Raw genomic sequence first — 24,584 nt, forward strand, 5'->3', positions numbered from 1 at the left:
GCTTCCTGAATTAGCTGACAATTTTGCTGGGTAAAGGTGAAAGAGCTTTTACATTACTATTATTATTGTTATTAGTATGATTATTATTACTGTTATAATTATTATTACTATTATAATTATCATTATTATTAGCTACTACTATCTATTGTTACTATTATGGAAATACATTTTTAAAGGATTATGTCCTAATAGTTTGTGTCTCCTACGAGAACTGAGGATTCCTCGGTATCCATCAACGACAACGAGTTATATGTGCATTCTCATATTCTTGTTTATACAGTACGCTCCCGTCCGAAGTCCGAGTTTATATGTTAAATGGGAAACTCCTGAATGCCCCGACTGTAGGGGATCGCAATGAAGCAGAACATCACGGGTGCTCAGAAATGACGGATCGATACAGTGTGGTAGTAATGATTCCAGGAGTTCAAACTGGGAGAAAAATCGCACACGCTTAAATCGTAGCACTAATTGAACTGTTTCAGCGATGTTTTACCTGAAACGAGGGCCAAGCTAATGGGTTAAGTGACCCGTTGAATGATGGGTGGCTGCGCTAGTAGGCAGGGACAGTGTGGGTGTGAGAGAGCGGTTTTTGGTGGGCGGACGGACGGTCCAGTCTCGCTTAGTGTTCACGTCGCACTTGACGATGAATCGACGAAGCTCCAATGACGTCTTCATTGTCATCTTCATCGTCACCCTCGTTCAATTATCTTCTCAAGTATTGAATGAAAACAACAGGAAACTTGAATGGATCGTTGGCAAATGGAGATCCGAGTTCTCCGGCAAGGTGACGACAGCAATCGCTCTACGGCTTTTACTTTGACTACATCCTCATCCTCACAAAACACTTAATCATATGTTTTGAAGGTTTTCTGGCCAACAGTGCCTACAATGACGTTCGGTGAAGAGTTGCTCATTCAAGAAGCACCCATCGCTAAATCTGCCAATGTTCAATTCTTAAATTTCTCGTAAGTTACACTAATTGATCATCAAGTATCTAAGGCGTATCGAATGCCGTTCAATGCAACTTCTCTCTCAAAACACATGGCTGACTCGATGTTGATTCGCAAAACTGAAAATGACCGTTCCGTTTAACGAGAACCTGATTCTGTTATCTTTTCGGACAGTTTCTCACACCTTTGTCTTATTCGAGGCTATTTTCACTTACTGGAATCGTAACTAATACATTTTTGTTATTTATTCAGTGCAAGGGCATGGTCACACTCAACCAAGGATCACTTCCACGACGAATGGGGATATATGACTGTTGACAACAACGGGAATGCAACGTTAATGACTGCTGGGAACAATGGCGAGTGCAAATTCTTCGATATTGTTCTATGTTGAGGAAATCTTTTTTCTTTTATATCATCCTATATTTCCTTCCAATCACTCTTCTCTCTAACAAATTCGAGAGTTTCACAAAGTCTGCTGTGTCTCAACACTGCATTCTTCGAATGGATTACATCAAAAAGAAAAGATAGAGTAAAACGTGACAGCGCTTCCAACGGTTCCATCCAACAAATAATGGATGACTGCTTACTTGTATAAGAACTTTACTGGCAGGCAACCTTATAACTATTCTTTTGGGACACCTTCGAAGATCAGCTAGTTACTCCGCATTGATTGAAGTTACGAAGCCGGTATGGTAAACCGCAAGGAAGACCATGATGCAATACCTAAGAAACGTTGTTTGCAGATCCAGACTGATTCTTCATATGAGCAGCATCTTTCTACAAACGCTGTGCAGGAACAACACACGTTCTTTGGCAATTGTAACGTACGAAAATCATTTGAAATGTTCCGGAATTTTATTGCTAATTAAGCTTTCTTAAGGCAAAACAAACGTATTCTTTCTGACGCGTATGCTTTCCTTATCGTGAGAGTTTCACGGACGAAATATACCTGTTTCATAATCGAATGTTACCTGTTGGCTGCACAACCTTTACAAAAAAAAAGATGATTATGGCAGAAACTTGCCGTGAACAAGCATCATTCGAATAAGAATCCCAGTTCTTTTACTGGCCTTACGACCGTCACAGTCATCATGTTCGCCTTCTTCGTCTACTCATCTCAACGACAACGAAATTGATCCGCGTTTGGACCGGCTATTAGCGATGTAAGCAGGGCGGACACTTATGTAGGAAGCAATCACACTACTGATCCAGATTTTACGTGATCGTAAAGCTTCATGGAACATCATTGTATCATTCTACACTGATATACCAATTGTTAATTGCAAAAGATGATGCAAAGATTTAACATTTTACCCGTCTAGTTTAGATGACAGAAGCTACGCTTTTTTTTTCTTTTCAAAGCAAAAATGGAGGAGAAGTCTAATAGCACTTATTGCAGGTTTTACAACTTACGAGGTTGGAAAGGTGGCGCACCACAAACTCGTTCTAACGCTCAAGGATATCGGGCGAATTTCGTTTTCGCGCGATTTGCCCGTCGAGGATGTGAGCCATTTTCGATACAAGAAGAACACCAACCTCATGTTCCTTACAAGCCTCCGTCACATCCCATCCTACATTTTTACGATTTTAGCTACGCCGAACTTTCATACGACACGATGACCGTTACATGGAACAAGTGCTTGAGATGCGGACGGCTACACATCCGAAATCTGGATACCTGGAACATACAAGAGTGATTTACACTAGACAAAAAGATGAATGATGGTCGTAAAGCTCAATCCGGTGATATGCCCATGAAAAAAGAACGAGTAGACCATGTACAGAGTATTAATTATGTAATAAAATAATTTGAGCATATATATTTAACAGCAGAAAAACTTCTCGTCTTACTCCTGGTAATCCAACTCGACGTGTCCGATTAAACCTTTCGCTTGCGGAATTCTCTTTTATACTCAGTCATCAAGTTCTCAGTAATCTCCTAGTTCTTTTTTTCTTTCTTTTTCTCTTCAATTTACTACTTGCGACTGGTGAAGTAAATGCCTATTGCACTTTCATACAAGAAAGTAATGGACCATGAGGTACATTCAAGACCCTCGTCCAAAACAAACGTACAGCTTCATAGCACGGTCTGTCGTGATTGTAAGAACGAGTTCTCATTACTCACAACCAGTTAACGTAACAATAGCAATTGTGTGTAAGTTTTCTTTTACAAGTTGCTAAGGTATCTATGGAGGTTGAAATACCAAAAGAGGTCCCACCAAGCGTTATTTCTTACTAAAACAGGGCTAACAGTACACATTTAAAGGAGGTAAAATGTCAAGTGAAATGAAATATCTGATAATGCGATAAGGAAATTCCATGAACTGTCAGAAAATTTATTTTAAGCCTCAAAACGAGTTGTTTCGTCTCTCTCTTGAAGTGCGAAAACGTCAAAAAAAGGAGAAAAAATTCTGAGCCCGTACGCTGGCAGGAAACAATCCGGTAATACCACGGTTTTGAGTTGTTCTATTTCCTGTTACCCCTAGCAAGGCCGGTTCCAAGTACAAAAAGTTGGACATTAATTAGTTTAGACTATGGGTAGAACAGAAAGAACTCGAGAGATTCGAGTGGGAAGAATCACGGTTAAGGTGTGACGGTTGCTAATGAGTTGTTGATCGAATCCTATGAACTACGTTGCATCCTCAGTGCTAGTGCGTTCACCGAATCTGAGGGGTTAGGTGGAGTATGTATACGGAGGGAGATCCTTCCTTTTTTTTTTAATTGCCGTAAAAAACGGCCCGGAAGATGCGGCACGGCACAAGACGGCCAATCAACCCTTACAAATGCAAAACAAGGTATCTTCTTTTTACGGCAATTAGAAGAAATGGGAACACTCCCTCCCGTAGTCCCCATCTCAAAAAACTCCACCTGAAATCTGCACCACCTCAGATTCGTGGGGTGATGCCTTTCATTGATAAATTTTTCTTACCGTTCCCTTCATACATACGTAGTTAATGAACTCCCGTGATCCGAAAGCTGTACCGAAACATGGCTGATGAGAAAGTACAATCATAGTCCTGCCCCGTGAGATCAAAAATTTTCAGGTGGCATTTTTGTCCATATATATCTTGTTTCGGTCACGAAGTCTCTCCGCATATTTTTTAGTCAAAATTTCATCTGTAGCATAAAAAACCAATGAACTAACAAGCTTGCACATATCCTTAGCGCTCGATAACTCGGAATGGGTGACTGGGATTTCTTACCTGAGCTATTACCGTCGAATTTGCCACATTTCAGAAATTTTGCACTAATATTATAAATAACACGATTAAAAACTTCAGGGGATCCGAAAGATGATTTATATGAATTAAAAGTATCACCACCACTAACCTCAGTAAACTCCTATCCTAGCGCTGGAACCTCACTTATGACTGAAGGTACTAATTCAAGTCCTCAAGACACCTCTAGTCCAATGTCGACAGTTTTTTTTTGGCTCCCAGTCATCTCTTGAGAACTTTTCCGATTTAAAGGATTATTTTCTCTCTAATAATGGTTATAGTATATTGTACTCTAAGGTTACGGCTCAGTAAATGATGAAAACTAACATTTGTAGCCAATGCAATAAAAAAAACCATTCAAGACAGCCAGCAGCAACAGCAGCAAATCTAAAAAAAATAATAATTGTACACGATGACGTTTGGAGAAGTATATATCGATTACTGTGTCACCTCCTCTCTTACTGTCGCAAAAAAAAGTGATACAAGGGTCCTTCATCGTTGGAAGCTTTTTTTATTTATTAGGTAGATGAAATGAATTGTATTGATTACTAAAGAGGGCCTCCAATACTATCCTACAGATAAGCGTACAGAGATCAGTACCGTATTGTTGCTTCTTTCTAGAACACAAAGCTATGAGGACGAAGAATACGGATAGTAGTTATTGTTTGGTTGTCCATAGTTCATTATAAGAATATTTTTTGTAATAGTGAAGATCCTAGTTGGAAAGTTGAACAAAAAGCTGTCAATAATATCATGGTAAGGAAGATAACCAAAATATTCGAAAATCTTTGGCGCTTAAAGTTAATGATAGCGTATTCGCCCAATACAATAAATTGTGAGTTCCAATTGAGATATAATCCGTTCAAAACGACCTCCAACTTTGTGCAATGCAATTGCGTAGGCGACTGCGTTCGAAGCGATGCGGGGGATCGTAGCAGCTAAGATCGAGGAAGTAACCTTGCTAACGCCATTTATCGCTGTAGTTCCCGATGGTCCTACTTCGATCCGAACCGCTATCTCCGCCGCGCCGCGCCGCTTCGAACACGACCGTTTATGCAACTGAAAACAAAATTCAGGTCCTTTTGACCCAATAGTATCAATTCAGTGTCCTCATACTCCCAGTAAGTGTGGTTCACATTTATCGATCGAGGAACGAAACGCTTGCTTGGAATGAGGCAGTTTCGAATCGCCGACCGTGAGAACGCTGTAAAATCTCTTACAAATGTTCCACAAGTTTCAACATAAATAAAATTTTAATTTAAGAAGCAGTTGTGTGATTTTATCCTGGCACTGGGATCCAACTCATGTTTTTTTTTCATATCCACGCAAAAAAAAACTGCAAGATGGTTCGGCTGCTCTTTTCCCTAAGGGGATCAATGATGAACGCTACGAGAATTTATCGGAATAGTTTCACAACTATTCCTACTTTCTTTCTGTTTTTTTTTTTGTTTCATCACTGTGAAGGCATTCTATTCACACTTCGATCATAGTCTAAAAATTTCGAATTTTTACTAGTGCTTATGCAGGACTTAAACAACTAGTCTACGGTAGTAATCGAGCAGTTTTTTATACGATAGCCTACACTTAATGCTATAATTTTGTCGAAGCGTCGGACTAAAACCCATGCAATATGCCTTGTAACTCTAGCGTACACAGAAAATTTGAATAAAAACGTATTTTATTAAGTGTATAGCCTTCTGATATATGAAACAAATAATGAATGATCCCGATGATTCCTTCTAATTTGTCGAACGTTTGCAAACTCAAGCTACAGTCGTCGTGTTCAATTGGACTGACGCAGCGCGTCCATCGTACGGGACGCAATTACAGAACATTCATCAAGTGCATTTCTTATTGATATTGAAACACTATGATTTTGCGCCCACTCGTTCACTCGTTTATTGTTCACTATACCAGAATTTTTAGACTAATTGATAAATAAAGTTGTGTTAGTTATTCTGCAAGTTGTTCATACCACATAAATGGAACGGTGCGTATCAAAATGAGTGACAACACATTCCCACTGCAAGGATTGAAAATCGTTCCAGCTTCTAAGACTTTGTTTCCAAAGTCCCCTAAACAATAGAGATCTTTCCGAAGTGATTTGACTATCCGGAATTTACATTTCTAATCATAAAGTCCTGGTCCTTGATTACTTGCCACAATACATTTATGTCCAACGAAACAGCTACTTATTCTTCTACGGAATTGAACCACGAACTCATAAACATGTACCTCTTATAAAAAAAGAATAGTTCTCCAAGACTGTATTGGAGTTCAAGATGTATCACATAGGAATTAATTGATCTAGATTTTGGTGTTTAAGAGCTTTCGGAACTGTTGACGGTTCTCCTTGACTCCAATGCATTACAGAGGAGTTAGAACGAAGTTCAACGCCCCAAAAGCATGCAAAGCGGGCGGGCAAATGAGCAGAGCGCGGTCCTACGCGGAATATCTGCAACGATATCTCTAGTACACGTCGGCAATGTATGGCGATAGGCATATTTATTTAAAATTTCATGCAAATGAGTGAGGTTTTAGAGGTAGTTGTGCCGGAAACTTTACTAGTGTCCACTTCTCTTATCTATTTAATATCGTTCTTGAACTCCTCTTCATTCTCAGTTATAGTTGTAGTTCACTCTGACAATCCGACATACTTATTACCGATTTTGATTTTTTTTCCCCGAGTTCTCTTTGGATTCTGTTTTGGAGTTTTGCTGGTTCAATGATGAGATGTTACGTCTTTAGGGCAAGATGATCCTGAGATCATCAATTTGTCGCACTCTGCTGGGTCTAGTGGCTTGTACATTCTTTTTAGATGGTACAGGTAAGCTTATTCCTTGAAGCAAAAATAGTATAGTAATATGTATTATGGGTTTTCCAGATGCCGCTCTTGCTGCAATGTCGATTGACTTGGGATCAGAGTTCATTAAAATTGGAATAGTTAAACCAGGAGTGCCTATGGAAATCGTTCTAAATAAGGAAAGCCGTCGAAAGACGCCGAATATTGTAGTAATAAGAAACAATGAGCGATTATTTGCAGAGACCGCAGCTGCTGTCGTAAGTTCGCGAACCTATTATGCATTTTTACAGTATTTTTTTTCAAACTGCTTTCTATTCAAGGTAGGTATCTGTGAGGTTTTGTGTTTATTCCAGGCAACAAAATATCCAAATTCGGGTTACCAGTATATTCTTTCGCTGTTGGCTAAACAAAAAGGTGATCCAAGTGTTGAACTATATCAGAAGAGGTTTCCTTTCACTGCTTTCACGTTCGACGAAGTGAGGAACACCGTTTTATTTCCATCAGAGTTGGTTTACATTTGCAGTTCCTATTTTTTATTGTTTACAACCCCAACATTCGATCTTTTCGGCTAGATTTCTTTCATACTCTAATAATTCGGAATGAGGATCATATTGCAGCAATGCTACTTACAATGTGGAAACCTTACTTGCAATGATTCTATGGTCAGCCAAAGAAACTACAGAAGCTTTCGCAGAACAAAGAGTGAAAGTAAGTTCATGCCCGAGGTTTACTTTTGTAGGATCTATGCAGAATCTTTAAGGATTGTGTAATTACTGTGCCTATCTTCTTCAATCAAGCTGAACGTCGAGCTTTGGTGGCTGCAGCTGATATCGCTGGGCTAAATTTACTTCAGGTAGAGTTTTTTTGAGGTGGCTAGGTGCTTTTTGCTTCCATTTTTTTTATTTTTAGCTCATCAATGATGGGTCTGCTGCAGCTCTTAATTATGGAGTTTTTCGTCGAAAGCAAATCACAGAGAAACCGCAGACCATGATGATTTATGACATGGGTGCTAGTAAAGTGATTTTTGTTTTTCTCTCTTTTTTTACTGGTGGTCAACACAAAGAAGTTTTTTTTTATTAACATTGTCTCCAATGGATGAGGGGAGAGACCGTTTTAACCGCTCCAAAACAGCATTAACATGTGCTTTACCGTTTGTGTACGACGAAAAGAACACACCTTATCTTTCCGGATGCAGACTGTTTCAACATTTGCTCTACTGTTCCTTCTTTGTATCTTCTTTGTCAATTCTATTCTAGCTATTTCTATTAAATTCCAGACAACTGCTACCATTGTCGAATATGTCCTTGAACCCGACAAGAGCAGCAAAGTGTCAAAAACATCGAACCCAGTTGTGAAGACGATCGGTGTTGGTTATGATCGAACCTTAGGAGGATTTGAAATCACGTTAAGAATGAGAGATCATCTTGTCAAGGTGATAATGACTTTATTTTATTTAATCGCATAGCGGGGATTTTACATGCTTTTTTCCATCACAGTTATTCCGTGAGACTGTAAAAACCTCTACTGATATCACCACAAATGCAAGAAGTATGGCAAAACTGTTAAAGGAAGCTGAGCGAGTTAAACAGGTATTCTTTTTTTTTGTTGAATACATTGACGGGTATTCGACCAGTCTTTCGATTATATTCGTTCCTTCTCTTGGGACCGTGTGATCTTTAGCATACTAGTATTAGTAAGTACATTCAATTCATTTTCTTTACTCGAAATCGTTCTAGTTTCCGGAGTAGAAAATTGTGTAGGGGACAAATTGATTATGGAAACTGGCTGCTTCCTTTGAAGCGTTTTACTACATTCGGTTATTTACTATTGCTATCATGATGTGTTAATGATAATTTTTTCCATCCTTTGCCTCCATAACGTTACATATCCTAAATTCCGAACGGTAATTTGATTCGCACGTTGATCACGAATATACTGTCCATTTTGCCAGTGTACGAAGTTATCTGTGCTCTTGTTTTCCTGATCATAGTGTGAAAATAAAAACAGCGTTGTTTCACATACTATTCTTAGACATGATATCTTTGTAGCGCATTTTGAAGCAATCTGCGGCTTACCATTCTTTGTGTTCATATGCGGCCTCCTTTTAGTCATAAAACCAGTTTTTCTGTTTCGAAAACGATATAAGCAGTTGAAGTTGACAGAGTAAATAATCCCCGCCATTTGTTCTTTCCTGAACTAGGAACTATTGTGCGATGATGTTGACACGAACTTGAAGTCGCACTCGTTGTAATTATGATCAAAAACGCTACAAAAACGGTGACTATACGCAAATGTCACGATACGAGATTGATGTCACACTCGTTGTAATTGCATGCGGTATAGCAATAAAAGAAGAAAGAATATGAGATTTGCTTTCGTTCACTGTTTGCACCATTATGAATGAAGTTCCTATACGAATTTATCAAATGGGAAGTTAACTTTTTGCAGTTTAGGTTTTGTCAGCTAACAAATATCATTACGCTCAAGTAGAAGGTCTTCATGAGGAACAAAACTTCCGATCCAAAGTAAGTGTTAACATTATTTTTAGAGTTTTAGTTAATTTAATTATGATTGATAGTACCCTGTTGATGCGAAGCTACAGTGTATTAAATAAGGTGACACGTGAAGAGCTGGAGGAAATGATTGTGGACTTGGAGCCTCGTTTCTTACAACCAATTAATGATGCCTTGGCCATGGCTGAGAAAACTATTGATCAGGTGAGCTGGGAACCGTTTCTTTTATTCTCATTTCTATTCTTCCGTTCAAAGAGAACTTCCCTCACTTAAAAGTGTTCAGATCGATCAGTTTGTTCTGATGGGAGCTGGTACTCGAGTTCCGAAGATTCAGGAAGTTCTTAAGACGATTTTGAAAGAAAAGGTAAGAAGATAGGGCATCAGTAACTACTATTTAAAAGCTCTACGAATAACTTCTTCAACTTCATAATTTCTGGAAACAACCCACTTTTAGGAAGTTGGCCATTTCCTCAATACTGACGAGGCAATTACTCTTGGAGCTGTTTACCAAGCTGCCGATCTTTCAAAATCATTTAAAGTCCTCCCATTTGCGGTCAAGGAATTGGTCCTCTTTCCCATCCAGGTTTCGTACAAAATGTTCTCAGTTTGGAGTCTGCTCCGTACTTTGTTTCATTTAAGGTCAACTTCAAGTCAAAGTCGGAAGATGGCAATCTCAAGGATGTCACGCGCCAGATTTTCGGTTATAAAACACATTATCCAACAAATAAGAAGATAGTTACATTCCAGTCTTACAGTGATGACTTTGAGGTTCGCATTTGAAATGTTTTTAATCTATAAGAACGCACAAATTTACTTCGTTCAGATATCTCTTGGATATGGTTCTCTTGAACATCTGCAAGATGTGCAGAAGAAGCAAGTTTTTATCACTTTCTTAGCTTTTGTTTAAAAGTAGCCTTGTTTCGTTCCAGGCAGTTCGGAAAAACTGATTTGGCACAAGTTTCTATCAAAGGCCTTGGTACTGCAATCGAGCAGAACGGCACATGTCCGGAATGCGAAATTAAGGCAAGGCTTCGTCGGCAAGAATCGAAATCGGAAAAAGATCCTAGTCTGTTATATTTTGGTTTCAGGGTGTAAAAACTACCTTTGCAGTTGATCTATCTGGTATTGTTTCTGTAGTCAAGTCAGAATTTGTTGTGGATAAGAAACCAACACCAGAAGGTTAGCAAGGACTACGATTTTTTTTGTCTTTACAGATTACATTTATTTCTTGTTAGACGTTTTCTAGAACTCGCTACGTATGAAGAAGATTTGAAAAAATACGAGGAAGCTGAAAAGGTGCGAAAAGAAGAGGAGGAGGCGGAAAGGAAGAGGAAACAAGAAGAGAAAGAAGCTGAAGAAAAACGGAAGAAAGAGGAATCCGAAAAAAACCAAACCACTGAAGAAGCAGAGAAGAGAGGACAGGACGAGGAGAAGAGCTCAAGCACAGAGAATAAGACCGAAGACGGAAATGCAACCACTAACACAACTCTCGAGACTGGTGAGAGTGAAAAAGAAACTGAGGAGGTAAAAGAAAAGAAGGTGAAGTGGTGCACTGCTAAGTAAAAGTGTTGATATTCTTTCGTTTCTCAGCTGATTTATTTTAGCCACAGAAGAAGAAGCCGTTGAAAGCTCCTGTTCAGCCGAAAGCCAAGACTGTGAAAGTCCATTTAAACACTTCAGTCAACTACGAGGACCTTCTTGATTTGAATGAGGAAGAGATGATGTTGGCTAAAAAGATGTGAGTCTCTTCGACTACGAGATCTCATTCAATAAACGTTAAAATTTCTGCAGTCTGGCTGACTTCGATCATGCTGAACAAGAAAAACATAGGCATGAGGAAGCCATGAATGCTCTAGAAGGATTGGTAAATCATGTTACACCATCTGATTAAACTGGGAATAGTGTCTGAAATTCGTGTACTACCTTCAGGTTTACGACCTTGCAGTAAAAATTGAGGACGGTGAAGAATTTGCGGAATTTTTAACCAAAGAGGAGAAGGAGAAGATATCAGAAGAGGTTTCTTCCGTATTCTGATAAAATTCTGAAGTTTTTTTTTTCGTTATTTTATTTTTTGCAGTTGAAAAGATTGCGTACATGGATGGAAGATGAGGCGGGTATCGATACTCCCACCGAGGATTTCATTTCAAACAAGGCAATTCTAGACGAACTAACTGCTGCTGGGCACAATCGAAAGAACGAGAGATTGGTGTGTTTTCTAGATTCTATATTTACATTGTTTTTTGAAGTACTTCGCGGAAGATTTTTTAATAGAAGAACAATCTGCTTTGAAGCCGTAAATTATGTTGTATCTAATTTCTTATACAAGGTTGGATACCACATCACAAATTCTTTAAATGAGAATATCTTTCGATTTTTTCAATAGTTCTACTTTGATGAGTTTTGTGATTTAGCATTACCCGAAAATGGCTGAAACTATGAGCAGTCTCTTCAATCAGTCACAAACATTCTTCAGTTTTGCCCTCAACTTGACAACCACAGATGATCCTGTTTTCACAGAAACTGAGATTGAGGTAAATTGAATGTTTCAGACATTGTTACGCACAGCAATTCAGAGCTCAATATGTACTTTAAGAGAGTAGAGAGTAATTATACCTTTGTAGTGATATGGTGTGGTGAGTGTATTAAAACTTCGTAGAATCGTATCGTAGAACTACAGATTGGGATTACGAAACAAAACACGTAAAAAAATTTGCTATAAGTACCTGACACATAGTTGTTATAATTGAACAAAAATGCCGTAATCCTGCAAGAAGATGTCCTTGATCGAAATAAATGTGATGCTATTGCAAACGTACGAAAGGGAACGGAAACTTGCGTTAATCCTCCATATTGGTAGCTTCAGAGACGTTCAGTGTTTTAGGTCCTGTCCAAGTTGATCAATACCACGATGGAGTGGTGGGAGGAAAAAAGTGCTGCTTATGACAAACAGCCGAAACATGAAGATCCTGTTGTAACGATAGAAGAAATGGCCACAAAAGTAAGGTGTAGATTGCTTACGCTTGACTTCATTACTTGGCTCTATTTACAGATCCGTGATCTCGATCGTGAAGTAAAATATCTTATAAATAAGATGAAGAATTTTAAACCGAAGAAGAAAGTGGAACCGAAGGAACCTGAGAAAACTAACGATACTGATACATCCTCAACACCTGACAACACTACTGAAAGTGTCGCTGAGGATAGTGAAAAAATGGAGGGCAAAGAGTCAAATGTTAGTACTTTTTGGATTTTTACACACAGTGTGTCTTTCTATACTCTTTACAACTAGTATACAGTTTATTTGCGAACGTACTCATTCGACATTTTGTAAGGAAGAAGGAGGAAGGAGTGTTAGGAATGGAAATATGAGGAATTTTTTCTTTGTTCTAATGCTGTGAAGTGGAAAGGAAACAATATTGTTTACCGTTGCTTGCTTGAACGTCCGATCTAGTCGACGCCGCGCTGTGTTCCCTATAGCTAGTCATTGCTTAGTCGTCAAGAACTCGTCCCTCAATTTCCGAACAACAAATTTGTTGGTTAGATCTTTGAAGCCAATGGAACTTCATGTTTTTAGTTTTTCCTTTTAGGACACAGACGCTGAAGAGAAAAAGCATGAGAGAGAAGAAAAGGAACACGATCCGTCCGAACTGTAGGCGTTCAGCGGAATCATAGGTTTTTCTCGTAATAAATACGGGGCATTTCATTCTCATAAGTGATCATACATTTTGTTACCTATAAATATTAACTCATTGTTGAATGTCCACTTCCGTTGTTACTCATATATTATATTTATTGTAGGCTGCTTTTTCATAATACCAGGCGGAAATGTTGGTTTGGGGTATTTTGATCCAAATGTCACTTTAAGCTTTTATGGTGTTGTCTTCTCTTTGATTGAATCACTTCTTTTCTTCATTCTGTTGCAGAATGTGAATAAATTGTTTCTCTGCTCTTCCTCGACCGTTTTGGTTGTTTTTTTTTTGCAGTCAACGTTCCATCCTTCCCTGACCAAAGCGTGGAATTATTTCAGTGAAAAGAAAAGAAAGTGACTCTGATTGTGGTAGCACTTGTAAAAGCCAGAAATCGTGAATGAAAATACCCTCGCGATTCTTTTTTGTTGAAGGTTATAATCTAATAAATAACGAAGAATAGATCTGTCGAATTTCAAGGAGCCAATATTAAAGGCAGCATACCACGAATCTGGGGTGGTACGGATCTCAGGTGGAGTATCCGTATACGGGTTCGTGGATTATGAAGACCGAAGTGGTCCCGCTCATCTCTTCCTGCATCACTGCAAACAGCCGGCCCCTGAATGCTGCTTTGTACGATGTCTTCTGTTGCAGCGCGCCACCCTTGCGCGCGTACTGCCTATCGGGGCAGTCCGAATTGATTTTCGACGAATCACAGGGGGAGGCGGCGCAAGGGGTGGAGCAATAGATGGCGTCGTACAAAACAGCATTCTCGAAGCGGCTGTTTACAGTGAGAGATGCAGGGAAAGATGAGCGGACCTACCCCGTCTCCATAATCTACGACCCGATATATGGATACTCCACCTGAAATAAGCACCACCTCAGATTCGTGGTGTGCTGCCGTTAAGGTACATGGTTTGGGCATTTCTGCAGATTCTTCAAGGCTCACATTTTGGAGATGTATTGCTCGAATCGGGTGAGAGTTGAGGTCATCTTTAAAGATAAAGGTGCCGGCCCGGTTTTTTTTTTTTCAAATATGACAAAGTTTAGGTGGGAGGAAAGGCCAGGGCACTCAGTCGCGCTCTTATTTCTGGAAGTTAATAACTAAATCAGCCGGGCGTTAAGAACTAACCATTAGTCTTTTAGAGGATCAATGGCATGTAAGGTAAAGCTACTAAGAGAAAAAAGAATAGTGCATCTAGAAATAAAAGCGCGGTTGAGTTTCCTCCCAACTACATTTTTCTCCGGATGCATCGTTCATAGTATTGGGTGCGTCTCATAGCTGCAGTGGTTACAAATCCACAAGGGCACGGTTTGACTTGACACCGGTATCTTGAGTGACGTATTTCCGGAAGTTCTTTATATAAGTTCAAGGGTAGTGCAGGAAGAATATTTCATCGAGTCTCTATAATTTAAAGTTAAACATTGATTCGATTTAGGGCCGGTGTAGCGTAGCTGTTAGAGGTTCCGCTTCCTGCTCGATCGATCGGAGGTTCGATTCCGCATTAGTGCCAACCAAGCCTTTCATCCCTCCGGGGTCGATTAATTGATAGCAGACTTGTCTGCGAGGATAAAGATACCGACTTGACACATCGACTAGCCACCGCAAGTCACTGTATAGGCCAGTTACACGATCATGAACCTCAACGATTCTGAATTGAAGTGAACGTGGGGGGGCGCATCCCAAGCGGATTGATTAACGCCGAAAATTTTATCCTTTTATCCTTTATTGATTTGATTTACAGCATGAGAAGAGCGGCTGGTTGTTTTCTTTATTCCATTAGATCTCGGTAACAAACTTTGCTGGAAATATGTGCACTGGACGAAGTAAGTGAGGCCCGTTGAGCTCTTATTTCTACAATTTTTCTACTCCAATGATATTTTCCCGGTCTTTCTGATACTTACTCTTATCAACCAGACACTATAATGGAGATTCTAATCCTACGAAACAGGTGCTTACGACATTTTGTCCTTCAGGATTACTGTATTGGTAGAGGTGTTTTTATATTGAGCTCTTCTATGTGGAAAAGTAAAGTGGAGGAAAAAAGAGCGTTTGCGTTAGCATTTGAAATGTTGTTCGCAGACAATTTTTTGTACTTGGCACCCAAAATAATGCATTTATAATCGTTTCGGACCATCAAACTTGTCTCGAACAGATGAGCAATTGAGATTTTGTGGAGAATTTCATCACCTCCTCGCTTTTTTTCCTAAGAAGATGTCATTTCTTTCAACTGTCAGCACGCGAGTGCGTTGCGATTTTGACTGCAAGATAGCGGTGATAAGATATCGTTGTGAGTTCTTTATTGTCTTCATCGCATGAATGCTTTATTTTCACGGTAACGCTTTCGTCGCTCATCTGTGTTGCTTCCTTTCATTTTTCATGTTTTTTCCACTTTAATTCATATCTTTCTTGCTTCTATTAGTCATTGTTGCCTCCTTAGAGACAATCCTTATTTATTTTCTACCTTCTTCCTCTTTATTTCATAGCACCATGTCTCAATTGTTTATATTCAGTTTTTTTTCCACACCTAATTATTGCATCTATCACAATAGACAACATTTGAAACTCGTAATTTGACCTCTTAGTGCAAACAAACGTATCCGCACTACGTCAATGCATAGCACTTGACCGAATTCCATTAAATTTTTCCTAACCACATGTTCAAACATGATATTTTTATTTCCGAAGTTCTACCAAAAATGCGAAAACCTTCATCGGTCACCTGTGACATCGTTACCACCGGCGAAAAGAAAACGGTTCGTGTAATTTTGTCTGTTATTTTTTTGTGTGATAAGGAGCAAAGTATTCTGATAGGTTCAATGTGCATTTTTTTTGTTCCCTCTTCAGGAGAACTACTGAGCAGATATTAGTGATAGGCTGGCTACTACTGGAGAGGAAATGAAATAGTCGTCAATATTTCTTTATTTTTTTGAATTAATTTTAAATTCTCCCACGTTATTGACGTCTGTACATAATTATATCTCGTGTATATATTCTATTTATTTGAATAACAATACTAAAACATTTATTTGTTCCGTTGACACTAATCTGTTCGTACTAACATGTCTGAATCTTTTTTTATTTTATTTTATTTTCTGCAAATTTCTAATGCATTTAAAGAAATTCGTGTACTTCTCTTACGAGAGGAAAGAGAAACGAATAGTTGTTTAACCGAATAATTACATTTGGAACATTATCCGGCTACTGAATGCATCTGAATTCCAGACTATAAGCTTTTTTTTCAAGGAATGTTAAATGAAGATTTTTTTTTGATGTTTCTTCTTTTTGCTATTTTTTTCATTCTTTACGAAGACGTCAAAACGATAGCTGTAAGGAAGAATTCATAGCAACTCTGAGAAAAAAAGATATTCCGAACTCAGTATCCATTAGAGAATCGTCACTCCTAGAAGGAAAAATGTTCCATGCACAGGATATTCATTTGCCACTATTGCTTGCTAATCACATAGCAGAAACCTAATCCAATCATTTTGCTTTTTTTTCCATGTTAAAAATTTGGTTCTTCCTTAGTTGCTTTAATTTTTATCTCACTTTGCACATTCATATGTAGTGTTCGTTTTTTTTTTTCATAACTACACCTTTTCTTATCAAACTTAAGACTTAACTAGTATCCACTAGAAAAACTAGTTTTTAGAATTCTACTGTTTCTTATTACTCGAGGTTATGGTCAAGAAACACACAGAGAGAAATACCGAAATGTTTCTCTTGTTTCTTGGTAGTTTATCTACAAAATTTCTGGTATATCAATATAGTTTTTTATCGCTTTGCTTTTCCGTGTCCACATAAACCTAAGCTGCATCACATATTCTTCCTTTCTGGGATTTTTAGCTTTGAAAAATATCGGGTCTTTCCTTATTTTAACTTTTACGAACATAGTTTAAAAATGAATGTTATAAGATGGAGTAGTTTAAAAATGATTGTCATAAAATGGAATCCTTGTATGGAAATGAGACTGATCATGGATAAAATGCTTATATTTTAGCGAATACCTAATTAACTAACTTATCTCTACGGTATTATTTTTTTATAGCTATATTCAAAATTATAGTCAAAATTTTCATGGAAATCACGGAATTTTTCCACGCAACTGGTATTATCACCTGTAGATGGTTTTCCTGTCCGTCATGCTTCTTCAACGATCACGTGCACTCGGTTGATATCAGCGAAACTTGAGTGCGATGAGTTCAGCCGGGCAGAACAGGGCACGCAAAAACACGATAGCACTGCCTTCCTCGTCGTTCAAACGGAGTGCTTATTGATCTAATTTTCTATCATTTCAGTTATTCGCTCTTCGAATCGATGGAGGTCCATCAATTAGAAAGAAGATGGAGGATTTTGAGAAACTATACAATAAGGTAGACATTAGAACATTTCTAAAAAAAAAATCAATATAGAAATAAATAAATTTCTAGTTCAAAGATTATCTTCCTGCATCTACCGCTTCACCTCCTAAAAAGAAACTTCTTCAAGCGGAAGCGAAATTACAGGAAAAACGGCGACAATGGATTATTGCAATGTCACAAACTTTGCTTACCAATCAGAACAGCAAGTAAGCCGATATTTCAACCTTTCACAAGTTATTGCAATATTTTAGGATGATTTTTTACGAATCATTTTTTGCCATTAATTATTAATTATTTTTAATTGATTTTTCTTTAATTTTCTACTATGTGTAGCATGAGCCACTTTTATATGGTGTCATAAACATTGATCATTATTATCACAACCGTTGGGCAAAATAACAATTTTATTTACTTGTGTTGCTTTGAAAGTTTGCAAAATTTTGTTTAAAGAGATTTTAGCCTGTACAGAATATAATCGTTCTATGTTAAATAATACTTTTTATTGATAATCAAAAATCAAGGAGAATTTGGAACACGAGTGCTAACCGGTGACCCTGAGTAAAATTTGATATGCCGGTTAGCATATTATTTTTATATATGTATTTCATATTCTATATAAAGCGCAAAAACTGCATATACGTTCTGAATACAAATTTCAGACTACAGATCAAAATGAGCTATTTTTTATTCATATACGCATTACGATTTTAAAGATATAGAGATTATACCGATTGATTCTATTGAATTTTGCATATTTTTGCGCTGGGATGCAGTAGAAATTTGTTAAAGACTAGGAACATAGTGAAGGCTTCTCCCATAACTCTAGACTTTTCGAGGATTTACTGTCCACGCAATGAGGTGTTGAAAATGACAACCGTACATAGAGGCAAAACCAAAACTCATAGTACGTAACCAACAAACTAATGGTTTTACGTCAAAAAGCAAAACATGACACTAAACACTGAAAGTACTACACAACAAATTCTTTTGACACATCGAACCATCAGGTATTAGTTAGGCCCAACATATTCCTTTAAAAAAAAAAGATAGCCTCGAAGTGTACAGTGATACACATTTGAGACCAAAAGGATGACATCAATAGAAAATATATTAGTGCATAATTACCATAGCATCAGTGATTAGAAACACATAAATCAGTAATTACAAAAAAGAAACCAGTTCATTTTTTGTTAGTGACTAAAACCAAAGGTCTAGAAATTCACAAACACTCATTTTTTGTCTAGGAAATTATCACAAAATCAGCGTCGGCTAGAAGTGGACGACTAACAGACATGATGTTGCACGAGTACACACAGACACAAACAAAAAAGATCGCATGGGCAGAGATCGACCAAAGAACTCGAGGCGAATGGAGGACTGAGATATGCGACGATGAGAAGTTCTTTCATCAAGAGTTCCGCGATCTCAGTGTCATCGACCGTGTGACTACGGAATGTGCGGAAGTCGTGGCCGGCGCATTGTTCGTATGAGTGTTTGATCTACCGGTATTGACACCGCGACCATTTCCTCCTCCCGTGCCACACCGGCGTTCACGAGATTTTTCTTTTTTCGGTTTAGCGATCGTCTTGCGACTTCGTTCTTCCTCAATCTCTTTGGGTCTATCGCGCTCCTCTTTTTCGCGTCTTAACCGCTCCATTCGGGACTTTTCCAGATTCCTTCGTGAGATGTACTCATGTTGCATATCTGAGTCGTTTTCCTCTTCATCTTCATCGAAGCTGCCTATCATATCGTGATCACTCCATCGATCCGAGCTGGAATAATCGACGCCATCGTCCTCCTCGTCGCTATCGAGTTGTTCATCCTGCACCTCGAAAAAGTGATCATCCATATCATATCATATCATATCACAATCCCCTTCGTCGGAGTCCCGCTTTCTTTCCCACTGCTCCAAATGATTCAATTCTCGTTCGTCTAGTTCTATTAGTTGCGCCTTATCTCGTCGTTTTTCTGGAAATGCAATGAGGTACTGCTCAATTATTGAGTTCAAAGTGGCTTCGCGTGTGATATCTACAGCGCTCCAACGACACTTGGAACATTTCGAATCCAATGAATTCCATTCGTAAATGCAACCAGCACAAAACTTATGATTGCAAGGAGAGACATTCATTGCGTTATGCATGATTTCCAAACATATATCACAGGCTAGAAGGGATTCGTCGAAGAAGCACACTGGTTTCGAAGCGTCGTTTCCATCCTTAGCCATCTGTGACTGCTTTTCTCCATTTGATTCCTCACGGGAAAGCATCGCAGCTTTCATTTTTCGAGCTTCTGCACGTCGAGCGTTCAGCGCCAACAAGGAAAGTCTTTCCTGCCTCCTAGTGACGGGAGCCATGCTGTCGCGGTGTAGGACTTGACCAATATCCGAGTAAGGTGAGTGCCAATAAAACAATCAACGTCCTCGGTAACTTTAGAATCAAGATTTGAATATAGTTGCTCTATTTAGTCAATTTTGGCCGGTACTAATAAACATCGGTGCTTGTGTAGCTGTGTTTCCTCTACTTGCTATGCAACTATTATATTTATTCGTATCCTGTTCGCTTTCTCTCACTGCTATTGTTCTGCATATATGTCACTGATTAATGTACTTCTAGACTTTTCATTCATTTATATAAGTTTTCTTCCTGAGTTCAATGGAAACCTTACCTACTGAGGGGTAGGGGTTGCGTGCACCTTTTGTGAGTATGATTACAATACCATAAGCGAAAATATCGATTTGTTAGTTTTCCCTTTGTTTCATTCCAAACTCTTTTTTTTTAAATGCAATTTTTTTTCCAAAAATTTTCAAATACGCTGGTTACACATATGGTAATCAGTTTGTACAAAATTCCCAATCTGGATACCAGTGATGAGCGTACATATGTACGTAATGCGGAGACAACCTTTTTGGAAAGCATTATATGGCAAAATTCAAAAAAAGTTGGTGGTTTTTTCCAAAACCGTTATTTCCGAGAGAAGTACATATTTATGTATGTTTACTTTTTCAGAGATATATATATATATCTAAAAAAAAAGTTCTTTCCTGGAGACACAAAACAACTAATTTGAGGACAACTAAACGTATGAGTACCTCCTTACCTCGACGATTACGTATTTCCTCACAATTTGTGGAGAAGTTTAAAAAGGTTGCATGAAGAAGACGATTACAGTCTTCAAGCAATTATCTAAACAAAAACCTTTTGCACTCTAGTGCTTTTTTTTCAGCGAAGATGTTCGTGAATTTTTCGGGCTGGGGAGTTCAGAAGATGCGAACGATTCTCATGTTGATTTAGGGCCAAAAGAGATCACAACGTGAGTGAAATTAATTTACAAAACAAGATGAGAATGAATTCAGCCTACATTCAGCATTGCAGAGCTTGCGCTGCTGATTTTGATTTTCTAACAACAATTGGAAAAGGTAGTTTTGGACGTGTTTTCCAAGTAGTGCATAAAGAAACGGGAAAAATTTATGCAATGAAGGTCCTTTCAAAGGAACATATAAGAAAGAAGAATGAGGTAAGATACATTAGGAACTTTATTTGATCCTTACATATTTTTTTGTATATCTAAATAGGAAATATTGGAAGACAGAACCTGTACACGTTATCGTAAGTCATCAATTCCATGATTTTTTTCCTAGCACATCAAAATTTTATTTTAAATACTATGATGATAATTAAGGTTAAACATGTTATGGCGGAGTTGAGCGTACTGAAAGCAAATTTCCACCATCCATTCCTAGTTTCTCTTCATTTCTCATTTCAAAATAAGGATAAACTATATTTTGTGCTAGATCACCTTAACGGAGGCGAGGTTTGGTTTAATATTTTGAACGTGCTAAATATCTCCAACTTGATGTGTGCTATAGCTGTTCTCGCATCTACAAAAGGAAAAACACTTTTCCGAGTCCAGAAGTCGATTTTATGCCGCGCAAATCGCATCAGCACTTGGATATCTGCACGATAAAAATATAATCTACAGGTGAACTATTTAAAAGCAAGTTTTAAATGATACTGTGCATTTTCTTAAAGTATTGCTTTATATGTACTTTTAACGACTGTCATTTGCATTCGTATCCTAATGATGACTGACTAACCTCTCGTTGAAGGGATTTGAAGCCTGAGAATTTGCTCTTGGACAAACATGGATATCTGGTTCTCACAGACTTCGGGCTTTGCAAGGAAGGCATGACGCCAAATACCGTGACGTCGACATTCTGTGGAACCCCTGAGTTAGTCAGTTCAATTTATCACGAAACTCGTCAGTTAAGTTTCAGATTAGCTCGAAGTAGCTGCAACAGGTCGATGTAATTTTGCCACGAGGAAGCCTGGAATCACCAGAAGAGTTGTTATAAACCAACAAAGATTAAACTGCATTATTTATTTTGTTGGAAAGTTTAACGTCTTATCGACAGGGTAATATGAAGAGTCTTTGAAGGTACCTTGCACCGGAGATAATCCTGAAGAAGCCCTACGATATCTCGGTTGACTGGTGGTGTTTGGGATCAGTTTTATACGAAATGATGTACGGTTTGGTGAGTTAACACTGACTTTCGGTGAGACTAACAAATTGTCGGCGCATCCTTGAGTTTTTATTACTGTTCCAGTAGTTTTCGATTAATATCCTTTAGCCACCATTTTACTCAAGAGATCACAATGAAATGTACAATCGAATCGTAAACGAACCTCTGAAAATTAAAAGGAGCATTTCAGCGGCATCGACTGACATCATTACTGGGGTAAGAGTTAAATTAATAACTTGTTGGGCTTCAATCGAAAGATCTAGCCTCATTTAGATTTCAAACTTTTATTTTTCTTGACTTTTTTCAGCTACTCCAAAAGGACAAGAATAAGCGACTCGGTAGTAAAGAAGACTTCAATGAGGTCAAGGAGCAAGAATTCTTTAAAGTCATTGATTGGGAAAAACTTCTCCGACGTGAAATAAAAGCTCCATTCATTCCTCGAATTGAAAGTGAAACTGATGTTCGGAACATCGCTGAAGATTTCGTCAAAATCAAGATCAATCCGGGTTAGTTGTTTTTGACACGAGATCAACGGGTGTGGAAAGTTAGATGCCGTAAAGGAACGAGGTGTCTCAGTCCGTTCGTTTGTGAATTTCATAGTGTTTTTTCACGGTGAGACAGCTATTATTCTATGGCGGAGACTTGATCAGGAACTGTAGACCCACTGTTGTCCGAAAATATACGGTTATCCATAGTTCCACGACGGTAGCCTACCGATATCTTCTACTTTACAATAGAATTATCGCTAATCCTGCACCAAGATAGAATTGTCGTTCTCACACGAGTACACCACTGTGTTCGCTTCCTGAAATCGTTATGAAGCATGATTTCCCTTGCATTATTCTTGATTAGATTGTTCTGATCGTTTCGGCACCGTTTCTGGATGTAACTCATGTAAAGAACGCTTAACTCTATGCAGCTTTTACCCAGTCAGGATTCGATGTTAATTCTATGTGGAGGTTGCTATTTCTAGTTTTTGTTTTAACTCCCGGTAGTACCCTAAGACTCCTATCCCAGTTCCTTTGGATACTCTCAGGTAGTTTCATGAATGTACCGTAATGCAGTCAACAAATCCAGGCTGAGACTCTGAAATTTTCGGTGGTTGTTGAACTGGTTACAGAAATGAGATGACGGTAAACGCACCGCGTCCCGAAAGCTCAGAATTGTAGCACAGTACGGTTCCGGATATTTGGATGGCACGAATTCTTTATGGCACTACGATTCGCACTCATGATCATCCTTTGACTAGTATGATCCGATTGACAGTTTAACGTCCATTTGGACTCTGAAACTGTAACTGACAAGTACATCGTGGTGGAGTTAATTTCTTTCAGCATCACTGGTTCCACAAAATCTTGCCATGACACATCGCGACCACGACTTTGCAGACTTCACATATGTGCAAAAGAATCTAGTGGCATGACACAAATTGTAAATATTTTCTTTAATAAAACTTCTGTACTTTCTTGTTGGGATGAAGATGAATGAATGATGAAGATTCGATGAAGAAAAATAGAGATGAGGGCGTCTCACTCACTGCAGTACTCATACCGTTAGTATATTTTCACTCATGCTGTCGTCAGACCTCATCACTTTTCGCATTTTTTCATCTTTTTTTTTATTTCAGAAGAAAAATTTCCGCATTCCAGCAATGAAGCAGATTTCTACATTTTTCTTGCATTTGTTTACGAAAAGTTAGTTGAAGTAGTGCTAAAGGCTAAAGTTTGTGCGAGAATACTCCGGAATCAAAGACGTATCCAGAATATTTTCCATTCGAACACGTTCAAAAACGGGTTTTTAGTGTCTCTTTCCTTCAAAAAAAAAATCCTATATACTCCTATTATGAACTTTACTATTTGCGTATTTACAGCTATTCTAAATTCTGAGCTATCTGGTGAATAAATCTTAGATTATTGTATTGTAATTCTGAGAATTTAGTGATCACAGCAATGTTTAATTAAAGTAAAGGAAAACCAGAAACAAAATTTTTGTGTGAGAGTTTCATTGCCAAGTACGTATTGACAACATGATGTTGGGTTCCGAATCTGACATAATCTTAGAATGTGTCAAATCTGAACCACCTTCAGGATTATTCCACTGTCTGAATATGATTAATTACCAAACTATTCTAATGACAAGCTAACAATCTGAAAGCTGGAAATTATGAATCCAAGCTGGGCTTGTCCCTTACTCTTTTCGGATGAGTATAGGAGCAAGCTTGAGTCAAGTTGTTTTGTTTTCACCCACAGACTTCGTCCACGTTTCGGTCCTCCACGTTCGCTGATACATACAGTTATCGAAGTTACCAAGCTCCTGTATTTTCGCATTTCACGAAACTACAACAATTATACGAAAGTTGCTAACATAAAAAAGAATTATTAAATTTTAATTATAGAAGGAATAATAATGCTACCTTACTACAAGGGAACAGAAAAGAATTCTCCTGATGGTGTGCTAAAGCCTTTTACTGGCATTAACTACCATGGACACAGTGGGGGCACTTTTAAATTCAAGAGCAGCGATTACAGAA

General features: G+C 38.3%; 5 protein-coding genes across 9 annotated transcripts; 3 read left to right on the forward strand and 2 right to left on the reverse strand.

The window, feature by feature from the left end:
• Positions 1–643: 643 nt before the first annotated feature.
• Positions 644–2,676, forward strand: RB195_025829 (uncharacterized protein; the record flags this gene model as incomplete). Its single annotated transcript, XM_064214136.1, has 5 exons — positions 644–784; positions 865–965; positions 1,203–1,309; positions 2,353–2,456; positions 2,545–2,676. The coding sequence occupies 5 exons, from the start codon at positions 644–646 to the stop codon at positions 2,674–2,676; spliced, it is 585 nt and encodes a 194-aa protein (XP_064070017.1).
• Positions 2,677–6,925: 4,249 nt separating this feature from the next.
• On the forward strand, positions 6,926–13,334 carry RB195_025830 (uncharacterized protein; the record flags this gene model as incomplete). 3 transcript variants are annotated; one of them, XM_064214138.1, is made up of 26 exons in its annotated part: positions 6,926–6,998; positions 7,056–7,231; positions 7,328–7,479; positions 7,592–7,682; positions 7,735–7,827; positions 7,884–7,991; positions 8,251–8,406; positions 8,471–8,563; positions 9,428–9,499; positions 9,590–9,691; positions 9,771–9,851; positions 9,942–10,070; positions 10,127–10,255; positions 10,311–10,364; positions 10,421–10,510; positions 10,576–10,666; positions 10,734–11,026; positions 11,092–11,225; positions 11,279–11,351; positions 11,417–11,503; positions 11,565–11,693; positions 11,899–12,018; positions 12,369–12,485; positions 12,537–12,719; positions 13,075–13,136; positions 13,286–13,334. In XM_064214138.1, 26 exons carry the CDS (start codon positions 6,926–6,928, stop codon positions 13,332–13,334), a joined length of 2,937 nt encoding a protein of 978 aa, XP_064070018.1. The 3 variants fall into 3 exon arrangements, with proteins under 3 accessions (XP_064070018.1, XP_064070019.1, XP_064070020.1); XM_064214139.1 differs by having other exon boundaries at positions 10,734–11,011; XM_064214137.1 differs by lacking the exon at positions 13,286–13,334 and having other exon boundaries at positions 13,075–13,140.
• Positions 13,335–15,873: 2,539 nt separating this feature from the next.
• On the forward strand, positions 15,874–23,477 carry RB195_025831 (uncharacterized protein; the record flags this gene model as incomplete). Of its 3 annotated transcripts, XM_064214140.1 has the most annotated exons (12): positions 15,874–15,930; positions 17,473–17,547; positions 17,605–17,741; positions 20,758–20,844; positions 20,907–21,048; positions 21,214–21,345; positions 21,401–21,513; positions 21,641–21,763; positions 21,970–22,066; positions 22,163–22,270; positions 22,362–22,560; positions 23,389–23,477. In XM_064214140.1, the coding sequence occupies 12 exons, from the start codon at positions 15,874–15,876 to the stop codon at positions 23,475–23,477; spliced, it is 1,359 nt and encodes a 452-aa protein (XP_064070021.1). The 3 variants fall into 3 exon arrangements, with proteins under 3 accessions (XP_064070021.1, XP_013309453.2, XP_013309455.2); XM_013454001.2 differs by lacking the exons at positions 15,874–15,930; positions 17,473–17,547; positions 17,605–17,741 and adding an exon at positions 20,187–20,209; XM_013453999.2 differs by lacking the exons at positions 20,758–20,844; positions 20,907–21,048; positions 21,214–21,345; ... (4 more) ...; positions 22,362–22,560; positions 23,389–23,477 and adding an exon at positions 18,780–18,822.
• Positions 18,944–19,282, reverse strand: RB195_025832 (uncharacterized protein; the record flags this gene model as incomplete). The annotated part of the gene is made up of 1 exon (XM_064214141.1): positions 18,944–19,282. One exon carries the CDS (start codon positions 19,280–19,282, stop codon positions 18,944–18,946), a length of 339 nt encoding a protein of 112 aa, XP_064070022.1.
• RB195_025833 (uncharacterized protein) lies at positions 19,391–19,888 on the reverse strand (the record flags this gene model as incomplete). Its single annotated transcript, XM_013454000.2, has 1 exon — positions 19,391–19,888. The coding sequence occupies one exon, from the start codon at positions 19,886–19,888 to the stop codon at positions 19,391–19,393; it is 498 nt and encodes a 165-aa protein (XP_013309454.2).
• Positions 23,478–24,584: the final 1,107 nt, after the last annotated feature.

This window comes from Necator americanus, chromosome X (genome assembly GCF_031761385.1).
Source record: "Necator americanus strain Aroian chromosome X, whole genome shotgun sequence".
Taxonomy (NCBI): domain Eukaryota; kingdom Metazoa; phylum Nematoda; class Chromadorea; order Rhabditida; family Ancylostomatidae; genus Necator; species Necator americanus.